The 27227-nt window shown below is 43.4% G+C and overlaps 1 protein-coding gene across 6 annotated transcripts in view; it reads right to left on the bottom strand.

Annotated features, from left to right (window-relative positions):
• Positions 1 to 26959, bottom strand: part of PRDM5 (PR/SET domain 5) — a 137438-nt gene extending 110479 nt beyond the window's left edge. For 5 of the 6 annotated variants that reach the window (XM_060246848.1, XM_060246845.1, XM_060246846.1 and 2 more), the window contains exons 1-2: positions 26730 to 26854; positions 23795 to 23878 (exon numbers count right to left, since the gene is read on the bottom strand). In XM_060246848.1, coding sequence (XP_060102831.1) covers positions 23795 to 23878; positions 26730 to 26822 — 177 coding nt within the window. In that variant the 5' untranslated portion in view covers positions 26823 to 26854. Of the gene's footprint in view, positions 1 to 23794; positions 23879 to 26729 lie in introns of all 6 variants that reach the window. The other variant, XM_060246844.1, reaches the window with a different exon arrangement.
• Positions 26960 to 27227: the final 268 nt, after the last annotated feature.

Here is a 27227-nt window from a genome sequence, read left to right as displayed (position 1 = left end):
CTTACTTCCTTACTGAAGAATTTTGCCAAAATTTTAACTGCAATCTTTTATACTATCTCATCATTCATCAAATTCCTTTTGTTCCCCGTCTAATTATATCAGCCTACATTAGTTTGGCTCTTTTCTTTCTAATTTCAAATATTCTCTACAGGGTCTGGTTTCAAGATAGAAACACTGTGTAAATTTCTGGTTTTTTAACCACAGTCTTGGCTTTCCCCTTCTACAGGAGAAGGAAGATAGGAGCTTTTATAAAATTGTTTATTATTTATAATAAATAATTTCTATAAACTTCAATTATTTAAAGATTCTATGGCCAGAAACAGGCTTTTGTATCTAGAATAGCTGTTTCCCTCACATAACATAAGGTGTAGTGGTTGGACTATAAGATTGCTGGGTGAACTTGCACCCAGCATTCTCTCAGCATAACATACCTCACAGGGTTGTTGTTGCAAAGATAAAATTTAAGTCAGGGGAAGAAAAGCAGGGCATAACTATCTAAATATATGAAATTTAAAAAGCAGCCGGCAGAACAGCTGTTCTCAAGGAAAATCAAGTCACAACCAGATAATCTCTTCTACATACAATGGAATGCACAGAACTGCACAAGGATCTGGGATGTCCTGCTGGGATCTTTGTTATTGTTGGGGCTCCTATGCTTCCATTTGGCACATCAGACCAAATAAGACCATATAACCTACTTGGATTCCTCACACATTCATCTAGGAAGTCCCTGAATAACAGCAGAATGGCATATTGCAAAAGGCAAGACAAAAAAAGGACATGAACAAAACATATGCTACATCTGGTGAAAGATGTATCCCACATATCTGGTTTTGGCTAAAGAACAAAATCAGAGTTTGCATGAGCAGGTACAAGGCCCCAGTGTTTCCCTGCATACTGCCACATTAGCCTGGTTTATAATAAGGGAAGAATTTTGCTGCTAAACAAGAGACACTGGCAAAAACATGCAGTCACTACTGGATGTATGAGAAGTTTTTGGTACTGATACAGGTATTTGGCTACACATATCAAAGTACTAGACAAAATTTATTAAAGATCTGAAGGAGTACTTTGAAACAGGGCCTCTGGCATTTTGACCAAATTCAAATACAGGTTAGAAAAAAGTAAACACATCTGTGCTCTCATTAGCACTTTCCACTGCGGCCATTCTTCTTCATTTGCCTTTCAAAACTCACATCTGTACCCTTCCCCACAGCATGAGACTGCAGCATTTTCACTACTATAACAGAAAAAAAAATGAAGCCTCTTTGAGTGTCTCCAAAAGGAAATAGCATGCTTTATTTAGTTATGTCACAGATATTATCCTTTTCCTGACGTTTATGTTGTACCTTTAAGCCCTCATACTTGGGGTGGGGGGGGTTTAAAAAAAAGACTCGCATTTTTTGCACTGCATTTAACCATAGCTTCTTGGGGATAATATAATTTACCTCTTAAAATATGAATCACCCCATTATATAGAACAGGTACATTTTTAGAGGCAGATTGTTTATACTATTAAGCCACAGGTTTCAAAGTGAGAAGTAAAGCTCTCTCAATAAGAATTAACTATAAAGAGAAATGCAAGCTTTCTTGGATCAGTCTAGCTTTCACATTCTGTCCAACACTATGTTTGTGTGAATAGTTGACTTATGAGTAGAGCAACATAAGATAAGGAGGTCTAACATGCTCAGCAGAAAGTCAGGCTTCATCCCAGGTCATCATATTTATGCTTCCTCAGTGACATGAATCATTACAGTTTATAAAAAGAGAGAATCCTACTGCATGGGCTTTCAGCTTCAATCAGGTGGACAAACATGTTGGTCTGCAGTAGAGGTGCAACATTTGATTCCAGTAGCACCTCAGAGATCAACAAGATTGATAGGGTATGCACTTTTGAGAGTCAAAGTTCTGACAAAGGGAGCTTTGACTCTTGTAAGCGTATACCCTGGAAATCTTGTTGCTCCTTAAGGTTACTAGACCTCTTGAGTTTCAGTGATTGTACTTGAATGCAGTTTAAGCAACCACAATCATATCACCACTTGTAAGACTGCATGCAAGATTCGACTGCAGTTTCAGATTATATTTTATTTGACCTTTAAAATTGCTATTTATGTCACCAGGAAACTGGGGATCACTTATTCAGTGATGGCCTATTGAACATTTGATGTGATCACTGTTGTCCCCACCACGTGTTGACCATATGCCTAGGACATTTAATCTGTTTCTCTTCCTGCTTTGACTAGGTGCTTTTAGAAGAAGCTCTCTTTCTTGCCTTTTTCATTTATTCGCCTTAGGATTGCCAAGTCCAATTCAAGAAATATCTGGGGACTTTGGGGGTGGAGCCAGGAGACATTGGGGGTAGAGCCAGGAACAAGGGTGTGACAAGCATAATTGAACTCAAAGGGAGTTCTGGCCATCACATTTAAAGGGACAGCACACCTTTTAAAATGTCTTCATTCCATAAGAAATAATGAAGGATAGGGACACTTTCTTTTGGGGTTCATAGAATTGGACCCCCTGGCCCAATTGTTTTGAAACTTGGGGGATATTTTGGGGAGAGGTACTAGATGCTGTACTGAAAATTTGGTGCATCTACCTCAAAAAACAGCCCCCACAGATCCCCAGATACCCATGGATCAATTCTCCATTATTTTCTATGAGAATAAATCTCCATAGGGAATAACAGAGTTTCCAGCAGACATTTCCCTCCCCTCCCCCTGTTTTCTGATGACCCTGAAGTGGAGGGAGGGCCTCCAAACCGGGGGATCCCCTGCCCCCACCTGGGGATTGGCAACCCTAATTCATCTGCAACCAAGCTTCAGATCATACTGCCAGAAGAGTTGTGCTTCCTTTATCTTAGTTGCCCCTCAGAAAAATGCTTGTTTTTGCATTTAGACAGGTAGTCTCAGTATAACAAAACTTAATACTTGTGTTATAATTCATATCATTAAAAGTAATTGCTGTTTCTGAGGTTCAGCAAGCAATATAAAAGTCTCTCTAATATATTACTCTTTCTCTAAACAGATATTTGTTTCCCTAAAAATACAGATGCACAAATCCAACATTCTGAAGATAATCAGATTGGTATTGGCTGTGGGGGGAAAAAACCCCAGAAACAGATCTAGAAGTTTTAATTTATATATATATTTACTTTGTTTGGGACACACAAGCAAAAAACAGTGTTAATTCTGGCATGAATATGGATGAAATTAAAGCAATCGCATTTCAGACAGGCCGACATTCCCACAATAGCTCCAGTTATGCTGTGTTTCCAACATGAAAGGGCTGAAAGCCTGGAGGGACCTCTGCAGTACACAAAACTGTACATTAAACTAAGCAGACAAGTAACGCAATCATGAAAACCGGAGCCTTCCTTTATAAACGAATATAGAGGCAGTCCTGCACAGAGTTAAGCTACGTAAATCTCACTGTAGTCAGTGACACTTCAGAAGTCTTAGAACTGCTTAGAACTGCAGCTTTAATCACTGCCTTTCAGAGCCCTGAAGATATGTTCAGAATGTAGCCATCAGGGCAAAGTCTAAAAGCTCAGACAAGAACCAACAGCTAAAAAGAATTCATCTGATGAATTCATCCCACAACCTCTCTATGTTTGCACTTGTTATCATTAATTTCCGTTACAGTTTCAGCACACAGACTTCACATTCCTTAATGTTGTGGATAGTCTTTAAGGTGAAGACTCAAGAGCTTGCTCCTGTTCTCATGCCACCAAATGGTCCCAGTATAATGAGTGCGTATGTCTAGTTGGTGAATGGAAGGTTGGGTAAAAGATACTGAACTTGAAATGTTGTTTCATTTACTAAAAGTGTTGCAAAGCCATCACTGCATTGTCTGCGTTACTATGTTCTAATGGTTTGATACGCTCCCCAATGTTCCTACTACAGCGAGGGGACAAGAAATATGGCTTAAAATATTTTGTTCATAAATGATTTAAAGTTGGGAGTGAGCAGTGAAGTGGCCAAGTTTGCGGATGACACTAAATTGTTCAGGGTGGTGAGAACAAGAAGACCTTTTGTAGTACAAGACTCAAGAATCCAAAATTGTCTCCAGTTTTAAAGCAACAATAATTTCTATTGACCAGTTTGCAGGCTTGAGAACTAGTAGTTTATTAGCACTTCTGTGGATGAGGTTCATCCTACAGAATTTCAGCTGCAGGTGCCATCAGGAATGCCAGGTCTCCTCTGGCCATCAGCTGGGTATAGGGGGTAGGACTCCTAGAGACTGACCCTGGATATGACAGGAACCTCAGTGGGGTACAGTACCATTCAATGCACTCTCCAAAGCATCCATTTCTATCAGGGAACTGATCTCTGTAGTCTGGAGATGAGTTGTAATTCTGGGAGATCCCCAGGTCCCACCTGGACTGGCCATATAAATGTGAGCAGGAATCACAGAATGTCCACTGCATGAGAAACATCTTCTGGCAATGAGAAAAAATGATGAAGGCTCTGCTGGTGTGTGTCCAAGTCTGGTTCAGGCCACTTGCTCAATAACTCCCTTAATGTAATCATGTTGAATTTAGTTAAAACATCAGGCACTGCAATACTTCATGTAGTAATGCTTATCTGAAGTCAAATACTGTGCACCCAGTGAGAGGGAAAATGTCATCTCAGAAATTACAATAGATAACTTCCTGCACTGTACTCAGTGCACATTGCTTGAGATTTTGGAGACCATTTTGTAGACTCCTGTTGAATAAGAAGCCAAGAAACCTGCATTCCCACATTAAACAGAAAGGGAAACATTCAGTGACTGCAATGTCATTTAATTTTGAAACAATGCACAGAAGGCATGGCGATTTTTCTTCTATAGAGTTTTTCTAAAGCAAGTCCCATTAGCTTCAAAAGGTTAAGCATTGAACTACAAATATCATTATTTTAAAAACAGATGTACAGGGGGTGTCTGCATGTAAGAATGTTTCTGCAGGCAATATTTTATGTACTTGGTAAGTCCAACTTTGGGACAAAATGGAAATTTTTATCCAGGAGCTTTTGCTTTTATTTACAATTCTAAAAAACTGACACCCGTAGCTGTGGTGCGGCCCTTGGGGTCCCAGCCCCACCTTTAACACCAACGCACTGGCCCCACCACTTACCACTCCGACTTCCAATTTTATTTTATATCTCGCACACGTCTCACCACTGCCCTCTCTTGCCAGATGCTATTTCATGAGGGCTGACTTGCAAGCTAGGAGCAGGATCTTGTTTGTTTGTTTTGTGTTTGTTTGTGTGTGTGTGAGAGAGAGAGAGAGAGGGAGGGAGGGAGAGAAAGAGAGAAGCAGTGCAGCTCGCAGAGCCTCCTCACTCCTCCTCCCCAAATGCCAACTGGTTTGCCGTCATCCCAACTTGAAAGCCCCCACCAGCTAAACACTCATTAACCATCCCAGGTATATGGCCCTGGTAAATTCAGGTCAGTAGCCATGTCAGTCTGAAGAGTGCCCAGAATTAAACTTTGTCAGTCTTAAAAGTGCTGCACGACTCTAACTTGGATTTAAAACTAGACTGCCTGCCAAGTTGTGGGACAAAAAAAGAAGTGTCTCACCAAATGAAAAATCCTGGCTATGGCCTTGGGATACATGGAAGACAATTTGTGCCATTTGTGAGTAGACTGATAGTTTATTAGTACATTCAATAATGTCTGATGTCTCAAAATAGCAGAGCTCACAGAAGAGTCCAGTCTACTGCCTGGCACACACAAAATCTTGTAAATACAGATTCTCTCGTCCCTAGCTATGTGAACATGGTGAAGAACTACAGGACTACTGCTTGGTACACACAAAATCTTGTAAATACAGATTTTCTCACTACTCTAGCTATGTGAGCATGGTGAAGAACTACAGGACTATTAAATTTCAATAGATATTAGCTCTATTCTGATCATATCTCTTCTCTGGAATCCCAAATCTTCAACTAGGGAAGAAGAAGAACAAATTTTTATACCCCACTTTTCTTTACCTTTTTTTATCCCACATATATATTTTAAGGAGTTTCAAATGGCTTACAATCACCTTCCTCTTCCCACAGCAGTCACCTTGTGAAGTAGATGGGGTTGAGGGAGTACTGAGAGAACTGTGATTGGCCCAAGGTCACTCAGCAGGCTTCATGTGGAGGAGTGGGGAATCAAACCCAGTTCTCCAGATTAAAGTCTGCCACTCTTAACCACTATACCACATTGTCTCACATGATCTTCCCTTATCCACAGTAGAAGAAAAAGAAGAATTGCAGATTTATACCCCGCCTTTCTCTCTGAATCAGAGACTCAGAGTGGCTTACAATCTTATATCCATAAACAATCAAGGTATCTTTGATCAAAAGACTAAATCAAAATTTTCTCTGATGGCTATTAAACAGGTGCCAAATTAATGCTGCCAAAGGTCTTTCCTTACTCATGGTGACTTCTTCTTTGAATGTGAACAGCAACCAAAATCACAGCTCTCTCTTCTGAGCAACAAGGAAAGCAGTGACCACAATGGCCACAGTTTTCCTGAAAGATCAAACCAAGAAATGCTAACAAATATTCTGATGCCGGTCTACACCGATGTTTAAAAAGGAAAGGGCAAACTAACAAACACATCTACCTAGGGGGAAACACTGATCCAAAACTCACCCTAGTAAACATGATCAAACATGACTGCTCTTTCAAAAAATTAAAAACATTAGGTTGAAAATCAGAACTTAAAAACAAACTTTGAAAACTCATGAAGTTTGGATGACTTATTTCAAATGCAGAGGTCAGCATATTAAAGTTGAAATGACACTGTAAGTTGGTAAAGCATAAGAATATATCAATAACACCTAGCAAGTGCTGTGTGAGAGGAATAAACTACAATCTTTTGGAAGTGGACACTACTACACCTATGAGCAGCCTTATTGAAAGTGCAAGAATGCAACTATAAATCTTGTCCTATTTTAGGACGCTTTAAAGTTTTCATAACACTGTTTATTATAGGAAGAATGCCTCTGTGCTAGCACTGGACTCTAATTTTGTTCTGTGTAAGCTCAGAGATTTCCCAGATATAAGAAAAGTACTGGCTGTCAGAATCTTATGCTTGCAGACTGCAGCGTAGCTGCTAGGCTGCATGAGCAGAGTTTGCTTCCCTGGATGGGAAGAGTCAGGGGGAGCCCGTTTCAGCGCACAGAGAAAAAGGCAGGATCTGACAGTCTAACTGTCAGATCTGCGCTCCTTGTCGGCTCCTTCGTCTTGGTAGACGATCGGCTGAGGCTTTTCTTTTGTTTTTGGTTGGACATCGAGGTTTGTTGGGGCAGTCGACTGGGCAGCGGCAGGTGAAGCGTTGGCTGGAGCGTCGGCTGCAGTGCTGCGGGCTGGAGGCAGCATCGGAAGCGGTGGAGGACGTGGCATTGTCCTCCTTGTTGGCTGAGTCTGCCTAGGGTTTGGGGTCTGCTGGGGCAGGGGTTGTGGAGCCCAGGGGTTGGTCTTTCTCCTTTTAATTTCTGAGGGTGTGGGCCTATGGGGCAACCTGGGTTTTTTATTATTGCCCTTGAGGTTGGCAGGTGACCATTTTGGAGAGCCTCCCCCTCCCCCCCCATTTTTCTCCTACTGGAGACATTGGTGTGCAGCAGAGGCTTTTGTGGCCATTTTGAGTTCCCTTTCTTCTTCCAGGGGGAAGCCATTTTAGAGTGGAGCTGCAGGAGGCCATTTTGTGGTCTTGTGCTTGCTACTTAGATGGCTGGTGGAAAAGGGTCAGGCAAGCCCAAAGGAAAAAAGCCAGCGCCTAAGGCACCCAAGGCTCCTGCGAAAAGGCCACCACCGCCGTTATCCTCTTCTGACGAGGAGGGTGATATGGTGGTTGATTCCAATATTGCTTGTAGATTGAGAGCATTGGAACAGGCAGCGGGCATCCTTTTTCCAGGTGGGGAGGATGGTGTGAGACAATCTAAGAAGGGTAAGCAGGCGAGTATTCTCACCAGGCTGTCTATTCTTGAGGGCAGGTCTGGTGGAGTCATGCCTGGCAGGGACGCTGGCCTTTGCAGTCTGGATGTGGGTTTGATGGCGGCGGCTGTCAGACGTGTAACTTGCTGAAACTGAATTGTAGAATAGAGTTACTTGACATGATGTACTTTGATGTAGCCCCTGCTTTACTAACCCTGAGAAATGTAGCAAGTGCCTTTCCCCAAGCATATTGTAACCACAAGGAGTAAAATATCACACCCGGTCGAGAAAGCCAGCTGCAGCTTTGGAGTTAACATCTCCAAGGTCCCTCTTCCCTGAGAAGGAGAGATAAGGCCTTGGCCATGGGGAGCATGGGGGCCTGCTTCGGCAGCCAGGCAGAACGCTTCCATGTCAAGCGTAGGGGCGCCTGCCTCCTCTGCGTTGGGCGCGTTTCAGAATTGGGCTTGGCCATGTGGGCAAGGCATTCCTAGTGGGTACGCGGGCGCAGGGCATCCTGGCATGGCTGATTGCTTTATGGGGGCACCCTCAACATATGGGATGGTGCCTTTTGCTGCTTTACCAGTTGGGGAGGTTGCCTTGCCGCTGGGGGACCATTTGCTTTCTGCTACTAGGGAAAAAATATTAAAAGGGGAGTATATGGATATTTTTTTCTCTTCTCTTTCGGGAGGTTGAGAAAAAAAGACAAGGAAGAATTGGATGAGAAAGAGAAGGAAAAATTGAAAAAATGGAAGGTGGACAGGACCTTGGCTAATTGGCTTCCTGGGTTCTGTATTTATGCCAGGGTGATTGTGAGGGCGCAGCCGTGGCGGGTGGCATCCCTGTTCAGTATTTGAACATAATTTATAAAGACTATACGGCCTTTAGTGGACCAACCTGGTTACAATATGACCAGGAATTTAGGATGAGGGCTGCCCTGTATCTGTCCCTTCAGTGGGATCGGATCCATCAGCTTTGGCTGCAGGTTATGTCCCCGGCTAGGCCTAATCTGGGTGATCGCTCTGATAGTGGTCACTTGGTGAGTAGGTCATCCACATTCGCTGCTGGTTCATCAGGCTCTCCCCATGGTGCAACGGGGCAGGCAGTTCAACCTCGCATGCTCTGCTGGGAATTTGGATCCCTTGGGGTATGTAATAGGAAGGCATGCCAGTTCAAGCACGAGTGCCCCATGTGTGGTGGTTCCCACTCATTTGACAACTGCCTTAGAGCCCGTGGGCGTAAAAATATGAAGACGCCTGGCAGGAGCGGAGGTGCCTTTCCAGCTAAGAAAGTGGCCCAGCCCAATAAGGGTGGGACCTCTTGAGCAGTGGCTGTCGAGGTACCCTCGAAGGGTTGATAGTTTGTATTTGTTAGAAGGTTTTAAAGTTGGGTTTAGGATCCCTTTTCAGGGTCCTCGAGTTCCATTTATGTCAGGACACCTTAAGTCAGTTCAGGGCTTGGAGCAAGTCGTTAGGGACAAGATTGCGAAAGAGCTGGCTGAGGGAAGGATACTGGGTCCTTTTTCACATCCTCCGGTGAGTACTCTTAGAGTCTCACCTTTGGGTATGGTGCCTAAAAAGGTGCCTGGTGAATTTCGTTTGATTCACCATTTGTCTTTTTCTAAGGGGAAATCCGTGAATGATGGGATCCCCGAGCACTTATGCTCTGTTAGGTGCACCAGCTTTGACCAGGCTATTGCCGTGGTGAGGCGTTGTGGCGTGGGGGCAGAATTGGCAAAATGCGACATTAAGTCTGCGTTTCACCTTTTACCTGTCCATCCCGATGATTTTGAGCTTCTAGGGTTTTCTTTTGAGGGTCAATTTTACATGGATAGAGCATTGCCAATGGGCTGCTCTGTGTCATGTTCGGCTTTCGAGCGTTTCAGCACATTTTTGGAATGGGCTGTGCAGGAGAAAGTGGGTTTGCGGGATGTCGTTCATTATTTGGATGACTACCTTTTTGTGGGTCCCGAGGGGACTGGGCATTGTGAGCAGTTGCTGTCTGGCTTTGTTGAGCTGGCGCCGGAGCTTCCTTTAGCGCCTGAGGTTCCTTTAGCGCTGGGGTTCCTTTAGCGCCTGAGAAAACTGAAAGTCTGACCCAGAGGTTGGGGGATTGAGATTGACACTATTTTGGGGATTGAGATTGACACTATTGTGCAGTTGTCTAGGGTGCCTTTTCAGAAAATAGTGGAGCTGAGGGCTAGGATTTCTACCTTTCTTCTTAAAAGGAAGGTTACTTTGTTGGAGTTGCAGCAGCTAGTTGGGCACCTCGACTTTGCTTGCAAAGTGGTTGCTCCTGGGAGGACTTTTCTTAGAAGGCTGTGCAGAGTTATGCTTCCCTCAGCATAGAACTAGGGTCACCTGAAGCATGAAAGATGATTTGAGGGTTTGGCAGGAATTTTTGGAGTCCTTTAATGGAGTCTCTTTTTGGAAAAACGACATGAGGCTCGAAGCTGAGCTTCAGGTCATGTCTGATGCTGCTGGTTCCTTGGGTTTTGGAGTCTATTTCCATGGACATTGGTGCGCGGATAGTTGGCCTGGCTCCTGGGTAAAGGCTGGTATGAACCGGGATTTTACGTTTCTCGAGTTCTTTCCTATTTTAGTCGCGGTTTAGCTGTGGGGGAAGGATATGGCCAATCACACTGTCCATTTTTGGTGTGATAATATGGCGGTGGTCCACGTCATTAATTCCCTTTCATCCAAATCTGGCCGGGTTATGAGATTGGTGAGGGCCTTCACTCTGCGCTGTTTGCGGCTTAACATTTTGTTTTTAGCATGTTCCTGGGGTGAGTAACGGGGTGGCTGACACTCTATCTCATAAACAGATGGAGAGGTTTCATCAACTGGCCCCAGATGCCGACAGAGAGCCGGTGCCAATGCCCCAGGAGCTATGGCTGATTGGAGAGCCGTGGCCTGCAGAGCGATAGGTCTAGCCATTGCGCCCAGCACCAGGAAGTCTTACAAATGGGCTATGCAACAGTTTGAAGACTTTAGGGCTGAGGTAGGGTGTTGCAGGGTTTGGCCCCTCCCGGTGGAGCATTTGCTCCATTACTGTGTTTTGCTGTGAGGTAAGGGGTTGGCTATGCGATCCATTAGGGGGCGCCTGTCAGCATTGGCTTTTGTCAGTAAGGCGCTGGGTTATAGGGAAGAAACAGCTGACTTTCGTATTCGAAAGATGCTGGAGGGGTGGGCCAGTGAGGCCGGTCCCAGGGTTGATACATGGAATCCTGTGTCTCCTTTGATTCTGCGGGGTTTGAAGAGGGTTTGGGATGTGGTGTATGCTTCGTCATTTGAAGCATGTTTGTTTCATGCTGCATCTTTGTTAGCTTTTTGGGGGGGGCTCTTAGAGTAAGTGAGCTGGTGGCACAGTCTAGAAACGATGTTTCTGGTAAGGCTCTGTTGTTAAGGGATCTGCAGCTATTTGCGGGTAAGGCAGTCATCACTGTCCGTCGCTCTAAGACAGATCAGTTGCAGAAGGGTCCGGTGCTCAAGTTGGGTAGTTTTTCAGAGCTTGAGCTGTGTCCAGTTACCGCATTGGCTGCTTATTTGGCAGTTAGGGGGCCCATGGAGGGGGTTTTGTTTATACATTCAAATGGTAGCCCGTTGATGAAGCATCAGTTTTGGGCAGTAACAGCACGGGCTTTGGGTGAGTTGGGGTTGTCTGGGGTGCGGTTTGGGACCCACTCCTTTAGAATTGGGGCAGCCTCAACAGCGGCTGTCATGGGGTATCCTTCCACTTCCATTCAGAGATTGGGCAGGTGGCGTTCCTCAGCCTATAAGGCTTACGTGCGACCTTTTATTAGGCCGTGAGTGACTTGGGGTCTGGCATGATCAGCCTTCGGGTTTGAAGACCCGGGTTTGGAGAATGCAGACTGTCCGGGAGGCTCGGCTAGAGGGTGCCTTCTGGCGAGATGTGCATCTGGGTTTGGGCCCTCTGGTGCGTGCCTCCCTGCTGGGCCTGCCTGGAGGAAGCTGAGTAACACTCAGCTCCGGCTGGGGGGCTGGGTCTCTCGCCCGTTAATGGCAGGGGAGCGGTCGCGGTGACCCCTAGCCCTGGCCAGGCTGCTGGTGGGGTACCCTTGCTGTTTAATAGAATATTGAATAAAGTGGCCCAATTTTATACCAATACTCTGTGTCTGACTCTTTATTCCGTCCTTGGGGAGCAAATAGGCAATGGAGCCCACATCCTGTTTTCCACAATGTCCAGTCATACAAACCTGCCTGCCAGTTTACATCATCAAATGAAACCCTTCTCCAGACGCTAATGTATTTAGAAATAAGGCAAGCTGAAATCAGTGATAGGGGATTCTATACAGTTCACAGTGAAAGAGGAGTTAAAGGATGTTAGGCAAAAGATCTCTACTTGTCAGCATATCCTACAGGAGCAAATTATGGGAGCACTGACTCCACCTGTCACAACAGTACATGGATTGTAGCTCAAGCCACAATAAGCCAAGCAGGGAGCTCTAGGTGGAAGCCATCCTAGGCAGATGAGACATCTCCCTGAGAAATGACAATGCCAGAGCAATGGGGGCGGGCAACTCAAGAGAGGGACAACCATCCACTTCCCTTCCTCAGAGGCAGGATTTGCCCTCCATTTTTCTTTCCCTTTGTGACTGTCACCCTAATTATCTCTTTTCTTCTTTCATGAAGAACCCTGGTTGTCCCACCCTGGCACAATATGATACTTCAGCCCAGGAACCTGAGGGAAGGGTCGAAAGCCCCCCTTAAGAACATAAGAAAAGCCATGTTGGATCAGGCCAATGACCCATCCATTCCAACACTCTGTGTCACACAGTGGCCAATATATATATATATATATATGAAATGGCATTCAAGGCTTTCAGAAGTTAAAAAATAACAAAATATTTTATTCAACATAGAGGGCAAATGCTCAGTTGAAATCAAGAATAAAATTTCTGTGGTAACTCTAATAAATAACTCTGAGGTAATATCAAGAGATATATTAGTTCATATGTTTCAGGCTAATGAGAGTTTCTTAAGTTATTCACAGTAACTTAAAAATGTATGATGAGAAGCTTTTGTCCCAGTGTTTTTCAAACACTCTAGTACACTTTTTTTGAGAATTGACTCTTTCAGTTTCCAGAAGATTGGGACACAATATCCAATACCCAGACCCCTCCTCTAAACACATGAGTACTCTTCTTGAGTTTTGACTCACTATTTCACAAGGTAGTCTTGTAATCACAACAGACCAGGGATCTCTCCACTCTTCAGAGCTATCTCCCTGCTTTGACTGAGTAGGGAAATTCTTCTCTCACAAATAGATCTATCCCACCCACTCTTCTTTGCCAATCTCTCCAGTACTCTGTCTGCGTTAAACTGCCCTCAGTCAGACTCTGTCAGTACTCAACTCTTTTCAGATAGGGCCAAAATCAGGCTGAATCTCCTCAGCATTCAACTCTCAAGTCTTTCTCTGCTCAGCTGATGCTAACCAATCAGATTCCTTGGAGCACCATGGCACTCAAAGCTCTCAATTACTGTGAAGAATTAACTCTTCACAGTCATGTATCTGTTTCTAAGCTTTTAAAAGTGCAGGCTGGAGGCATAAACATAAATCCATATCAGTAGAAAGAGATATCAGGAGAGAAGGTGGCATGGTACAACCTAATCTCATCAGATCTCAGAAGCTAAGCTGAGATGGTACTTGGAACAGAAATCACCAAGGAAGCCTCTGAAGAGAAACTCAATGGCAAACTTCCTCTACTTCTCATAGCCTTGAAAGTTCCCTTTAAATGACTTCTGCAAGCTGCACCTGAGTGAAGTGAGTGAACTTGCCACTTGGACTTCACTCATGTGCAAGGCAGCTTTTAAAAACCATTTACAGGGTTCTGGATAATGGGCAAGTTTATTTTCCCATTCTTCTAAGCTTGGACAGATGTCTTGATTTCCATCTTGCTGCAAAGATGATTCTAGCCACTGTCACCATATATTTGAATATATCTTCAAAAACGTCTGGTATTTTGTTGAGCAATATTCCTAATAGTGTATTCTTAGCTTCCATTTGGAATTTAAATTTTAATGTGTTCTGCATTTTTTCATATATTTCCTTCAAGTGTCATTTTGCATTTTTTACAAGTTCATCACACATGCTAAAAAGTTTCATCTACACCTTGGCATTTCCAGCATTTTCTTCATAATTTTTGTCTACTTTCTCAATATCCTTTTGATTTATATATCATCCAAAGAACATTTTACACCAGTTTTGTCTTAACACCTAGTTGGCTGTGAATTTAAACCCTACCCCCCAAAATAACTGTTCCCACTGATGCACTGGTATTTACTCTCTGAAATTCTGCATCCATTTAATCAGAGGTTGCCAAATTTGCTTAACGTAAGAGCCACACAGAATAATTGTCAGATGTTTGAGAGCCAAAGCAAGGATCTTTTTCTAGCAGGAGCTCCTCCGCATAATAGGCCATGCCCCCCTGATGTAGCCAATCCTCCAAGAGCTTAGAGGGCTCTTAGTACAGGACCTACTGTAAGCTCCAAGAGGACTGGCTATATCAGGGGTGTGTGGCCTAATATGCAGAGGAGCTCCTGCTAGAAAAAGAGTCCTGGCCATAAGACATGAACATCAGATGTTTGAGAGCCACAAGATAGGAAGAAAGGAGGGTGGGCAAATAGATGGAAGAGAGGGAGGAGGAAGAGAAAGGTGGCAAGAAAGCAACTTTAACTTTAAATGCATTATCCAAGTTGCCGGCTGGCTTGACTTGGAGAAGTGATTTAAAGAGACAAATGCCTTCTCCAAGCTGGCTGAAGGGCAGTGGGAGCTTCAAGAGCCACACAATGTGTGTGAAAATGCCACTTGTGGTTCCTGAGTGCAGTTTGGTCATTCCTGCATTTAATCATACATTTTACCACTTCTTCTTCTTCTGTTCTAACTAAAGTAATGACTTGTTTATCCATCATAACAGATGATCTTTTTGTTTTGTAATCAATTGTTTGGACTCAGTCATGTCTTAAAACTCCACCTTCTGTGCTTATAATTTTCTTTAATATTGACGCTGACTGATGATATAACAACCATTTACTACTAATTCCTTCATCTCTAATGTCTTGCCAGGATTTGATTTTCCCCTGAGTATTTACCATATTGCCATAGGATAGAAAATCACTTTTTTCATATTCTTGTCATAATGAGCTTCCATAGCAGACATAAGCTGAGCATCTGGAGGGCTCAATAAATTCTAGCACGCAAACCATATTTTCAAAAGTCCACCTTGAATTATATGACTTCGTCCTTGTGATTGCTTTGATTGACTGTTTTAATCTATAAATAATTGTGTCAATCTTCATCCAAGTCTGCTAATTCAAGTTTTACTATCCTTTGTCTTGGATTTTTAATTTAATTCGCAATCCAAACCAGGCCTGCCACTTGATAGTACAATTTTACATTTGGAAGTGCTACCCCTCCTCTTTTTTCTCGTGGTATTTTAAAACTTATTCTTGGGTTTGCATGATACACCCAGAAGCCTGTAGCAAGAATAACAAACTCTACAATTCCTTGCCTTAAACTAGTTTCGTTCCCATAGGTAGACTGAAGTGTTTGCTTTCAGCAGCTAGGCTGTCAGTACCATCTGCCATTCCATAATGATGCCGTGCCAAAACTAAAGGAATTTGCAGTCAATAAAGTTGTGGCCTCATTTTCCTATTCACATGTGTTGCCCTTCTCACTACATCCACCAACCCAACCTGGGCTTGTTCCCACTTTGCACCCAAGTATTCCAGCACAAAATGTAATACTTATTTTTGTTTTCCTTTTAATTACCAATGTCCCTGTTCTGTTGGTATTGTAATAAAAGGTTTTAGGAATTCTGTCTGTATTTCTCAGTAAAACTCATTCTACTCCCTCATTACCTAGGACTGCTTATCCATGTACTGCCAATATAAAGTAATGTGCCCTTGTAAAAGGAGATAAATTGCTGTTTATAGTTTGGAGACCTCCAGCCCCACACAGAATAGTGTAGGTGGTGGCAATTATTTATTTATATTGTTTGGGATGGTTTTATCCATAGCTGTAAACCTCTTCACAAGCCTTCAGTTGGCTTGAGTTACTGTCACATAGCTCCACTGAAGGAGCTTCACTGAAGACTGCTTCAGAGCAAGAGGTTTGCAGTGTGCAGCCAAAATGTTTCCATGCTTTGCCTCCTGCTGTAATCCTTCATTTCACAAATGAATCCAAGAATACTGTTGTTCGTTTCAAACCTCAGGAGTCTGACAACTAACGAAGGAAGTATCACTGCCTTAATTTCTTCAAAAAGAGACATTTACAACTCCATCACAGGCACAACAATGATGTAACCTAATCACAAATACTGAGATGATTTGAACACATAAGAACTGTTTTGACAAAGACAAAAGAAAAACATCAAGCCACACAGCAGGGAATCTTCACGAAGCCCTCCAAGAATGTTAGTTTCATCAGAGTCCCAGCGATTGCTTTGTTATATGAGACCACATAGCCATGGGATATGGGCTGCAGTCCCAAACACACTGAACATCACCCAAACCCCACTGCCATCCATAGGCCTTGAAAGTCCAAGGGCATTTAGGGTCATAGCTTTAGTAAAGCATGGGCAAAGACTGACATTTGCAAAACTAATTTTTAAAAGATGTTGGATCCTGGCAGTAAGGTTTAACTCAGATCTGCACGTTCATAACAAGCACACAATAAAGCTTTCCATTAAGATTTCTGCATATTAAGATTTCTGCATATATAAGAAAGGTTCCCATGACTAAATGATCTTCCAAATCAAAATCGCCAAATTCCAAAAACAGTCAGGAGAAAAGGCTCTCACCTATCCCTCATCCTGTTTTATTTCCTATAAAACTTTTCTGTTTTACTTTCAGATAAGACAACAATCAATGATAACTGGAACTGGTAGCCATATATGCCAAAATGACTTTATAACCAAGATAGAAAAGTTTGCTTTGGCATATAAAATACTCTTGAAGGAGAAAACCGATTTCCCAAAGTGCTTCTATGTACAGTAGATGGAAGTATTACAAGAGTGCATAGAGACAAAAGAGCTTTGAATTATCTAGTTCTTAAATGAGAACCATGTCTCTGAGAGCCACTGAGCCATGAGTAACATGAATCCCAGTATATGGAAAAGTCTTTGTGACATGGAGGCTGGGCATGTGGTGCTCTACATACACAGACTTTATTTGCTTCATCTTTCACTCCTTTTTGGACAGAGGAAGATAATACTGTATTTATATGAGACAAGAGGGTGAGACAGAGATCTGAGCTTCCATTTCTCCACCACAAATACTGAATCGTTGGCGAAATGAATCAGCTCTGTAAATGTCTGTGCTTATGATTTAAAAACTAAAACTAGGCATGTGGTATATTCAATGGGTTTATATATATATAAATCTAATCTAGTTTCCTGTGAATTATATTTAGTTTAGGTTTCTACTCTGACCTGTATGGCCTGTCGGCTGGAGCATGTGCAGAGTACTCTCAGACCACAGCGTGAAGTCTCCTTCGATAGGAATGCCAGTAAGAACAGCCACACACCAGCCTCTTTAGTGCAAATGGAGTATTATACAGAAATATATACAGAGGTGAAATATTTACAAAAACAGTCCTGAGAGTCAAAGTGCTTCGCAAGCCCTCCGTCCAAAACAAGAGAAAAGAGCACTGAACACTCAGCCGTAGATATAGTCCGGTCAGCCAATCAGGTGATACTGCTGACTCATTGCAACTCACTGTGAGTATCCAGATTTGCCTTGTCCTGATTGCATAGATTATATCAGTCATGTGATCAGACCTGTCATTCTAGATGCTCCCAATCTAAGCATGATTCACAGCAGACTTACACCAACACACCTCCTAGGATGCTTGTGAATGCATACCCAGCAGTCTTGTCAGTTTTACATGTCTTTCTGCAAACAGACACTTGGTGAACAAATCAGCTATATTGTCTGTAGTGGAACATTTCTTTAACATCACAAGTCCACAGGTAACAGACTCTTTTACATTCTGGTATCTGATAAGAATGTGTTTACTTCTTCCCTTTGCACACAGATTCTCGGCTAGCTGTTGTGCAGCAGAATTATCATTGAAAACTGGAATTGGCAAAGTACACATTCAATTCAGATCCTTGAATAACTGCAGAATCCACTCCAAGTTTATTACACATTCGTTGAGAGCACTAAATTTGGATTCACAAGTGCTACAGGCGACCAATGTTTGTTTAACTGCCTTCCACATAATAAGCGCATTGCCTAAGTACACCACAAAACCTGAAGTGGACTTAGCCTCTGGGCGGTCTCCCCAGCTGGCATCACAATACGCACTCATTTGAAATAGTTCTCCTACCTTGAGTGACAATTTCAACTCTGCTGTACCACCAAGATAGCGCAAGATTCTCTTGGCTGCTATCCAATCCTTTTGTAAGGTTTTGCACCTTTCTTACATAAGATATGCACTGCATAGCAAATATCAGGCCGAGAACAACAGGCCAAATGTAACAAGGAACCCATACAATTGTACATCTTGGAATTCCTCTTCCTCTGGCTCCTTGGCATATCCTGTGGCCATGGGAGTAGAAACACTTTTAGCATTCTCCAAACCAAACTGGTTAAGCAGTTTGTGTATTTTGCCTCTTTGACACAGCTCATAAAACCCCTCAGAATCCCTTGTTATCTCTACACCAAGATAATAGCTCACAGGACCTAATTGTTTTATTGTGAACAACCTCTGAGCTGTACACAGAAACCAACTGAGCCGTCTGTTTGTGTCAAATAATATTAGCAAGTCATCTACAAAGATGAAGATGTTTAACTCAGAATCTCCCACCTGCTTAGTGAACATACAAGGATCTGCTAAACCCTGCTCAAACCCTTCCTGAATCAGAGCTTTTTGCAAACATTGGAACCATGCAAATCCTGATTCCTTCAGACCATACAGAGCTTTGTGCAATCTTAACACATCATTTCCATCATTCCTTTCAAACCCCGGTATCTGCTGCTCAGAAATGGGGGCATTTAGGAAGGCGGTCTCAAAATCAATATTATGAGCCCTTTTTTCAGAAATCCTGCCTTACACAATGCTGTTCGCAGCGTTTCAGCATGCAATGTTGGGGCAAAGACTTGTTCAAAATCAGATCCCATTTTTTGAGGGAAAACCCCTGGCAACAAGCCTAGCTTTCCATTGCACTGACCCATCTGCTAAACGTTTAACCTTGAATAGACATCGGCATGAAAGCACATTTTTACCTTCCGGCCTCACTGTAGGGAAAAACACATTGTTTTTGGATAGAGAGGAATACTCCTTGCTCATGGCTTCCAGCCAAGCATTCCTTTCAGAGTCAGTTAGAGTTAACATTTCTTGATAACTCTCTGGCTCAGTTACAAACACATGGCTAACATTTCCTTCATACCCATAACGCACAGGAGGAACACCTTTTGTAATTCTAGAGGATACCCGAGGCTCTTGGCTAGAACTCTGTTCACCCTCAGAAACCTTCTGTTTTACCACAGTAGGTAACTGTGAAGAGTTAGGCTCATGATTTCCTTCAGAAAGTGGCAACAACACCTGTGTGTCACCTTCAGATCCATGAAGCCTATGCCAGTTACTGTGCTCACTAAAATTTGCTGACCTGCTGAAAGTGAGCTTTTTGTCAGCATCACTGAACCTATAAGATTTCATGTTAGTCTGATATCCCAGAAACACTAACCTTTTTGATCTCGCACCTCCTTTTCTCCTCAGTTTTAGAGGTACGTTTACCCAGGCCTTGGTACCAAATACCCTAAGGAACTCCAGGCTTGGTTCCTTATTAAACAAGACCTTGTAGGGGATATTATCAATTGCTTTTGTCCACAACCTGTTATTTAGACATGTAGCAACCATGAACGCTCAGCCCAAAAAGAGATAGGGAGGGATGAATCTTCCAACATAGCATACATCATAGTTTGCAATATAGCTCCTTTTCTCTCAGCTACACCGTTCTCCGCAGGCATGGCAGGGTTAGCCACACGGTGCACAATCCCCTGGTGTTTTACCCATTCAGCAAATAGGTTGGACATGAACTCACCCCCTTTATCAGACTGTAAGGCCAGCAGTTGTTCAGTTGTAGCCCAAGCTGCTTTTGCACCCATTTAGCCCACGGCTTGAAGCACTGAAATACCTCAGACTTGTGCTTCAAAGTAAATGACCAGCAGTACCTGGAATGGTCATCAGTGATTACAAGTGCAAATCTGTTGCCACAATGGCTTTTAGGAAATGGACCGATTATATCGACATGAACTAGTGCAAGAGGCCTTTCAGACACTCTTGTGCTTCTCTTGGCAACAGAGAATGCCTTACTCTTCACTTTCTTACACACTTGGCAGTCTAAGTACATCTTGCAGGGTTTTACCGATGCACCTGGCAGCAAGGAAAGGGTTTTGCTGTTAGAGTGGAAGCTTGAATGTCCAAGCCTCCGGTGTATGAGATGCAAACAGGAATCATGTGGACACACATTTGAAACCTGGTCTGCCTTAACAGGCTCACTCCCCACCACATACACCCTGTTAATCAGTTTACCCTTTGTGAGGACTTTACTTCCTTTAGACACCTGGCAACCTGTGTCTGAGAAGGATACCTCAAAGCCTGCCTTAGCTAAAGAGCTAACACTTAAAAGATTAGACTGCAATGCAGGGACACACAGCACCCCTTCCGGCTCACAATCAAACGCTGGAAATTCTACCCGGCCATCACATACCACCTCAGAGATAGATCCATCAGCAAGGTTGACATGTGACAAAGTAGACTGCTGAGAACCCTTCAATAAGGCTTGCGAGGTACAGATATGGCTAGTTGATCCCGAATCCACTAGCCAATGGGACCCCTTTGTAGTTGCTCGAGTAGTCACCAGTCTGGTCTGCTTGTTGTTCACCGGCTTCTGCAGAGCCTTCTTCTTCTGTTTCCCGGCCTCCAGACAAAAACGCTTGATGTGTGATGACAACCCACAACGAAAGCATTTTCTTACATGCATGGCAACTGGGCTGGCCTCCTGCTGCTGCTGTTGCTTGGCAATGGCCCTCTGACCTGGCACGTCCCTCGCAAAACTCCCACCGGCAGATGTGCTGGCTCAACTCCCAGAAAGAGAAACTGCAGACAGTCTGTCTTGATAATCATACAATCGGGCACAGACATATTCCATAGTCAGGATAGCAGAATCAACAGATTCCAGAGCAGTTATCAACTGGGAAAACTCGGGAGGGAGCAATGAAAGAAGTATGAACACTCTGTCATCTGTAGCCATGACCTTTCCCCTGGTCTCCCGCTCAACAAAACAGTCTGTGAGGGATTTAATGTGCTCTCTCACACAGCCACCCAAAGACATCAAAGTATGTACATTTGGCGGGTTAATGCCATAAAGGACCCCGCAGTGGTGCACACATAAATACTTTTGAGCGCATCCCATGCCTCCTTCGCAATGGACTTCCCTCGCACATAAATCAGTTGATCGTCCCCAACACTGAGAATGATATTAGCAAGAGCTTTCTGCTCCTGAATGACATCATTCGCTGTTGGAGCAGCGGGGTGGGGGAGGGCAGATACAAAAGTCCAAAGTCCTTCTCTCTTCAAAAAGAACTCCATGCGTAAAGCCCATACTGCATAGTTCATTGAAGTGAGCTTCTCCACCAGTACTGTAAGTGGCTGAGCCATCTCCTCGGCGTCCACAGAAAACTGGAATTTGTCCTCCCCCTCTTCACTCACCGATAAGGACAGCAATAATTCATCAGCACTCTCCTTTGACTCACTCATTCACCTCCTGCTCCAACACAGCTCTTTCCACTCACCAACGAACCTCCACAGCCAGGAATAGACTTCTGGTCCTATCTGCACAGCACAAGGACTGGGCCCATAACCCTGTCGGCTGGAGCATGTGCAGAGTACTCTCAGACCACAGCGTGAAGTCTCCTTCAATAGGAACGCCAGTAAGAAGAGCCACACACCAGCCTCTTAAGTGCAAACGGTGTATTATACAGAAATATATACAGAGGTGAAATATTTACAAAAACAGTCCTGAGAGTCAAAGTGCTTCGCAAACCTTCCATCCAAAACAAGAGATAAGAGCCATAGATATAGTCCATCAGCCAATCAGGTGATACTGCTGACTCATTGCAACTCACTGTGAGTATCTAGATTTGCCTTGTCCTGATTGCATAGATTATATCAGTCATGTGATCAGACCTGTCATTCTAGATGCTCCCAATCTAAGCATGCTTCACAGCAGACTTACACCAACATGGCCTAGGCTAGCTCAGTCTCATCAGACATTGAAAGCTAAGCAGGGTCAGAGTTAGTTAGTCTTTGAATGGGAGACCCCCTCCAAGGAATTCCAGGGTTGTTATGCAGAGGAAGGCAATGACCAACTACCTTTCTTGTCTTGAAAATGCTACAGGATTGCGATAAATCAGTTGTGATTTGATGGCACTTTACACACACACACAGGTTGTGCTCTCGCCACTTCTACCAAGTCAAGAATTCTAGCCAACAGCAAGTTGTTTTTTCATTTGCATCTCATTTTTGTAACCTAGTACGAATATTTCTTATAAACTGGAATTAACATAGCTTTCAGTCTACAGCAATATAGTCAAACCAACAAACAAATTAATGATGATGATGATGATGATGATAATAATAATAATAATAATAATAATAATAATAATAATAATAATAATAATAATAATAATAATAATAATGAAACAATATATGTGTTTCAGCTGAACAGCCACTTGACTAACTTGGCTTTTTACTACTTGCCTTCCTGGTTTCTGGAAGGACCTATTCAGATTAAGACAGCTGCTTTTTACCTTATACATTCCTGGCACCAGTCGTCTTACTGAAGGCCACTTCAAAGCATGATTTATAAGACCCAACAACACTTGTATTCAGATCAGTGTTTCTAAACATAAACCGCTTGGGTTCAACCATTCAGGAAGTCATAAAATTTGGTATGTAGGAAACAGTGCAAGATACGACTATGGAGAAAGTTATGAAAGTGTAAAAGAGACATCTAAAACGTTATTTAATGGTTTTTAGTGAACACAGGTGAAACTGGCAACCAATTACAACATTTTTAACTAAATGATAATAAATCATTTATAAGAGTCATTTACCTTGTAGATTCTGTCTCTTTTTTTTTGCAGCATTTTTATAAACATCACTATCTGATGAAGGAGATTTCAGACCACCACAATAAATGTTAGTCTTATGATGTCACAAGACTTTTGTTTGACTTTGATGCAACAGACTAACATGGCTTGAGCTTTCTGAGGGTAGGCCTTCTCCACAGGCAAACTCCATGTGAGGTGAAACTAGTGGAGTCAAGTCACTAAGATCTGGAACTCATTCACCCTCCAGACTTAGTTGGCCATCTAACTGATGATCTTATGGAGACTGGTAAAAACAGACCTTCTAAAGTAATTAAATCTTCCTAAATAATTAAGGTACATTCATGCCAGATTTTAAATTATAGTTTGTTCCGTAGAGGCTTTAAAGCTGTTTGGTTCTTTAATCTTTGTGGCTATTTTTAAAATCTAGTAGAACCTTCGTATAATTTTTAGGTTGTAATTATTGCTGGTTTTATTGCTAGATGGTTTAGTTTGTTATTAAATTTACTGTTTTAAACATACTTACTGCTCTAAATTTAATATTGTAAGCGAATGTCAAGGACCCAAGTCTGAATCCCCCCTAGCTGCCACCCCTCAGGCAAGCAAGCAGTGCTCAGAGATGTGGATTCTCAAGGCTACATGTACACAAGAAATCCAACCTTGGTAAAATATATGAAGGTTTATTAAATACTAAAAGTATAAGGCAATACTGGGCAACACAGTCTCTACAGTGCCAATCCCGTGACTCTCACCTCCCACATCAGCCTGCAGTCTGTGTTTTCATCCAGGTCCTGAGGCATTCGCTTCTCTCCTGCAAATGGTCCAAATTTTTCACCCTAAATCAGGATAACGCAGGCAAAATTACATTGGTGCTTTTCTTTTTGCTTCAGGAAATTGCCTGCCAGTCATAGTTTTACAGTTATTAAAGTTCTTGCTTGATAGCATTATCATATTATTAGTACTAAGTTATAAAATAAACAGCCAACAGTGTCACCCTAAGCAAAGTTATACCCTTCTAAATCCACTAAGGCCATAAGAATCAAAAAGGGTGTAACTGAATAGAATGCCAATGCCAGTCAGAGGAACAGCAGAAGGAACTGGGGGAAACCTGCTGGCTAGCTGACCAGTAGCAGCTGAATAAAATCTTCCCTGATCTTGTCCTCCTTTTTGCTCACTGATACTTAGGACCTGGCCATGCCAAAAGGTTGCTGTCCTTCAGCTTTTAACTTACAGCTGGGCAGAAAAGACTGCTTGACCTTCAGCAGCCCTCCCATACAAACATACTTTTTCCTCTTTGCTTCTTTATTTTTCCTGTATTGTTAGCAACTTTGCGTCCCTATCAGGATGAAAAAAGGGATCTAAATAAATAAAGAGGGATATAAATAAACAGGTGAGAGTATGTATATGGGCCTGCCTGGGCCAACTATACAGCCCTGTGGCACAGAGTGGTAAGCTGCAGTACTGCAGTCCAAGCTCTGCTCATGACCTGAGTTCGATCCCGGAAAAAGCTGGGTTCAGGTAGCCAACTCACAGCCTTCCATCCTTCCGAGGTCAGTAAAATGAGTACTCAGATTGCTGTGGGAGTAAAGTGTTAGATGACTGGTGAAGGGAATAGCAAACCACCCCGTAAAAACTCTGCCAAGAAAACATCGTGATTTGACGTCACCCCATGGGTCGGTAACGATTCCATGCTTGCACAGGGGACTACTACTACCTTTTACTGGGCCAAACTAAATATTATTGTTTTTAACAGGCCTCAGATTCAGTGGAGCTCACAGGAGCACAGCTCCTGAACCTTTCTGAGAGTTCCAACTCCTCCTTCTGAGAGTTCCACCTCCTTGTCCATTGAATAGTAGGTGCAGCTGCATAACAATCCCTGGATGAGCTCCCCACCTATTTTTCTACAAAATGTCCCCTGGTTTTTAAAGAGTTGGGTTTGGGTTCCCTCCATCTCGTGTTCCTTGCAGTCATGCAACAGCTGTGGGAAATAGAAAGGCACCAGGGGAGGGGAGAAACACTCCTGCCTCCTCACCCAAGCTGTCTTTCTGCGTGAAAACCAAGTGGTGGGGAGATTATTTCCCCGATTTTGCTGTTTCACTTGTATTTTGTGGCTGCAGCAAGTTAGGGAACCCAGACCCAACTCTTTAAAAATGGTAACATTTTGTTGGTCCTAAATCCTGGCCATGGCAGAGATGGAAATATATCCCTTGCACAAGGCTCTCAAATCCAAACACAGTCCAAGCAGCCTTCCATTCAGAATTTTATGATCACACTGCACATACTGCCTGAAATACATTTACAGTACAGTCCTACACACACTGATCAGGGAGAAAGCTCCACTGAATTCAGTGGTGCTTATCTAGAGTAAACCTATATAAGATTTCATTGAGACTGTAATCCAATGTAGTGCAGTTGTTAGTGTTGGACTACGATTTAAGAGACCCAGCTTCAAATCCTCATACTGTCATGAAAGCTTGCTGGGTGACTTTGGGTCAGTCATACACTCATAGCCTAATGCACCTCACAGGATTACTGTGAACATAAAATGCGACCACTTTGGATTCCAACTGGGAAGACAGGTGGGGTATACCATGCTGAATTTTCTATCATCCGGAGGCCCAGACTCAGTAGATATTACAGGCCCAGTAGCTCTAGCTTCTGTGATATTGCACTTATTGACAGTGCTACCTGTATTTTAAATTTTATATTGTTCTTAACTGTTTTAAACTACTGATTATTGTTTTTATTGTCTTACACTGCTGTTGTGATCCACTGTGAGCCCATTCAGGGCGATGGCAGAATAGAAATTGAAATAAATAAATAAATGATTAAAATAAATATTAGTGCTTTCAAATGCTGCATGCAGCCACAGGTACAGAAGGGCAATACTGGTATGTACTCATTAGGTGTGAAACAAGAGCCAAAGGAATGCTGGGATTTGGGAGGCACCTGCCTACCTTTGCTAACCAAAGCACCTTGGACTACCATCTCAATATTTTGCTTACACCTTTCCTTTTTCCTCCAAAATAGCATAATTTCTCCCAAATATTAGAGGCTTCTAAAAAAAAAAAAAGTTTTCTTGAGCATTTGTTGTCCCACACACACAGGCACGCACACTGGACCAGCCTGAGATTTGAAGCGCGCAGATTTTACTTGGAAATCAATAAATGTTTCGTATTTGCATGATGGAATTTGGATGGAAGCAAACCTATTTTGCGTGGGAAATCACCTATGAGTCTTTCTTTTATCTCGTTGCTTTCCCACCCCAGGTCTACCAACAACGTCGGGGAGGGGGAGCTCAGGACAGAAATTTCCGCTTTAATTTCGGGGAGATGGCTTGCTCCCACCCGTCGTCTCGAAGTGGGCTGAAGTAGATCGAGAAATGACGGCGGGGATTGGGGCGGGAGGGGGGGGGGGGACGGGACGCGAACTTGAACTCCGAAGGCTGCTGCCCGGGAGCGCGCGAGAGAGCTGCAGTGATCGCCTCTGCTACGTGGCAGGCCGTCTCGGGAGGACCCAACATTCGGGAAACTCAAAAAAAAAAAAAAAAAAAAATGAGGAAGGGAGGAAAGAGCGATCGAGAAAAGAGCTTGCAGAAGTCACAGCTATCCCGTTGGGTTTTGCACAGCACCCCTCCCATCGCAAACATGCCCCTCACTTTAGGGGGCGGTAGCACGCATCACCCACCTTTTTTACTCTCCGGGCTGTAAAGAGCCCCATCCCGTCTTGAATGTTAGAGGACTTCAGGGCAAACCTGTCCGGCACGTACATGCCCAGCATTGTGCACTAAATTTGGGCCGGGGGGGGGGGGTATATGTGTAGCCTTTCGCTGCTGTTAAATGGGTAAAGAAGCCAGCAGCGCTTTCATTGCAAAGGGCAGGAGCGGGAGCAGAAGAGAGGGGGGCCAAGAGAAGGAGCCGAGCGCTTCTTGCAGGGTCTGCCGCGCCTCCCTTCCCCCCCCCCCCCACTCCTGCAAAGAAAGGGAGGAGTCTCCTCCGCGGAGTCTCCTCAGTGGCTGCCGGGCAGGGGCTTCGGCAAGAGCTGGGAGAAAGACGGCGCTCCGATTGGCTGAAAGTTTCACTCCGGCGAGCGAGCTAGAGAGAAAAGGCCGATTCTGTGCAGTGGAAAGAATCCCCTCTTGCACAAGGCATGGAGGATTCCGGGATTGCGTGGCTCCGGGGAAGT

Source organism: Heteronotia binoei, chromosome 9 (genome assembly GCF_032191835.1).
Source record: "Heteronotia binoei isolate CCM8104 ecotype False Entrance Well chromosome 9, APGP_CSIRO_Hbin_v1, whole genome shotgun sequence".
Taxonomy (NCBI): Eukaryota; Metazoa; Chordata; class Lepidosauria; order Squamata; family Gekkonidae; genus Heteronotia; species Heteronotia binoei.
This window is presented reverse-complemented; position numbering and strand designations above follow the sequence as displayed.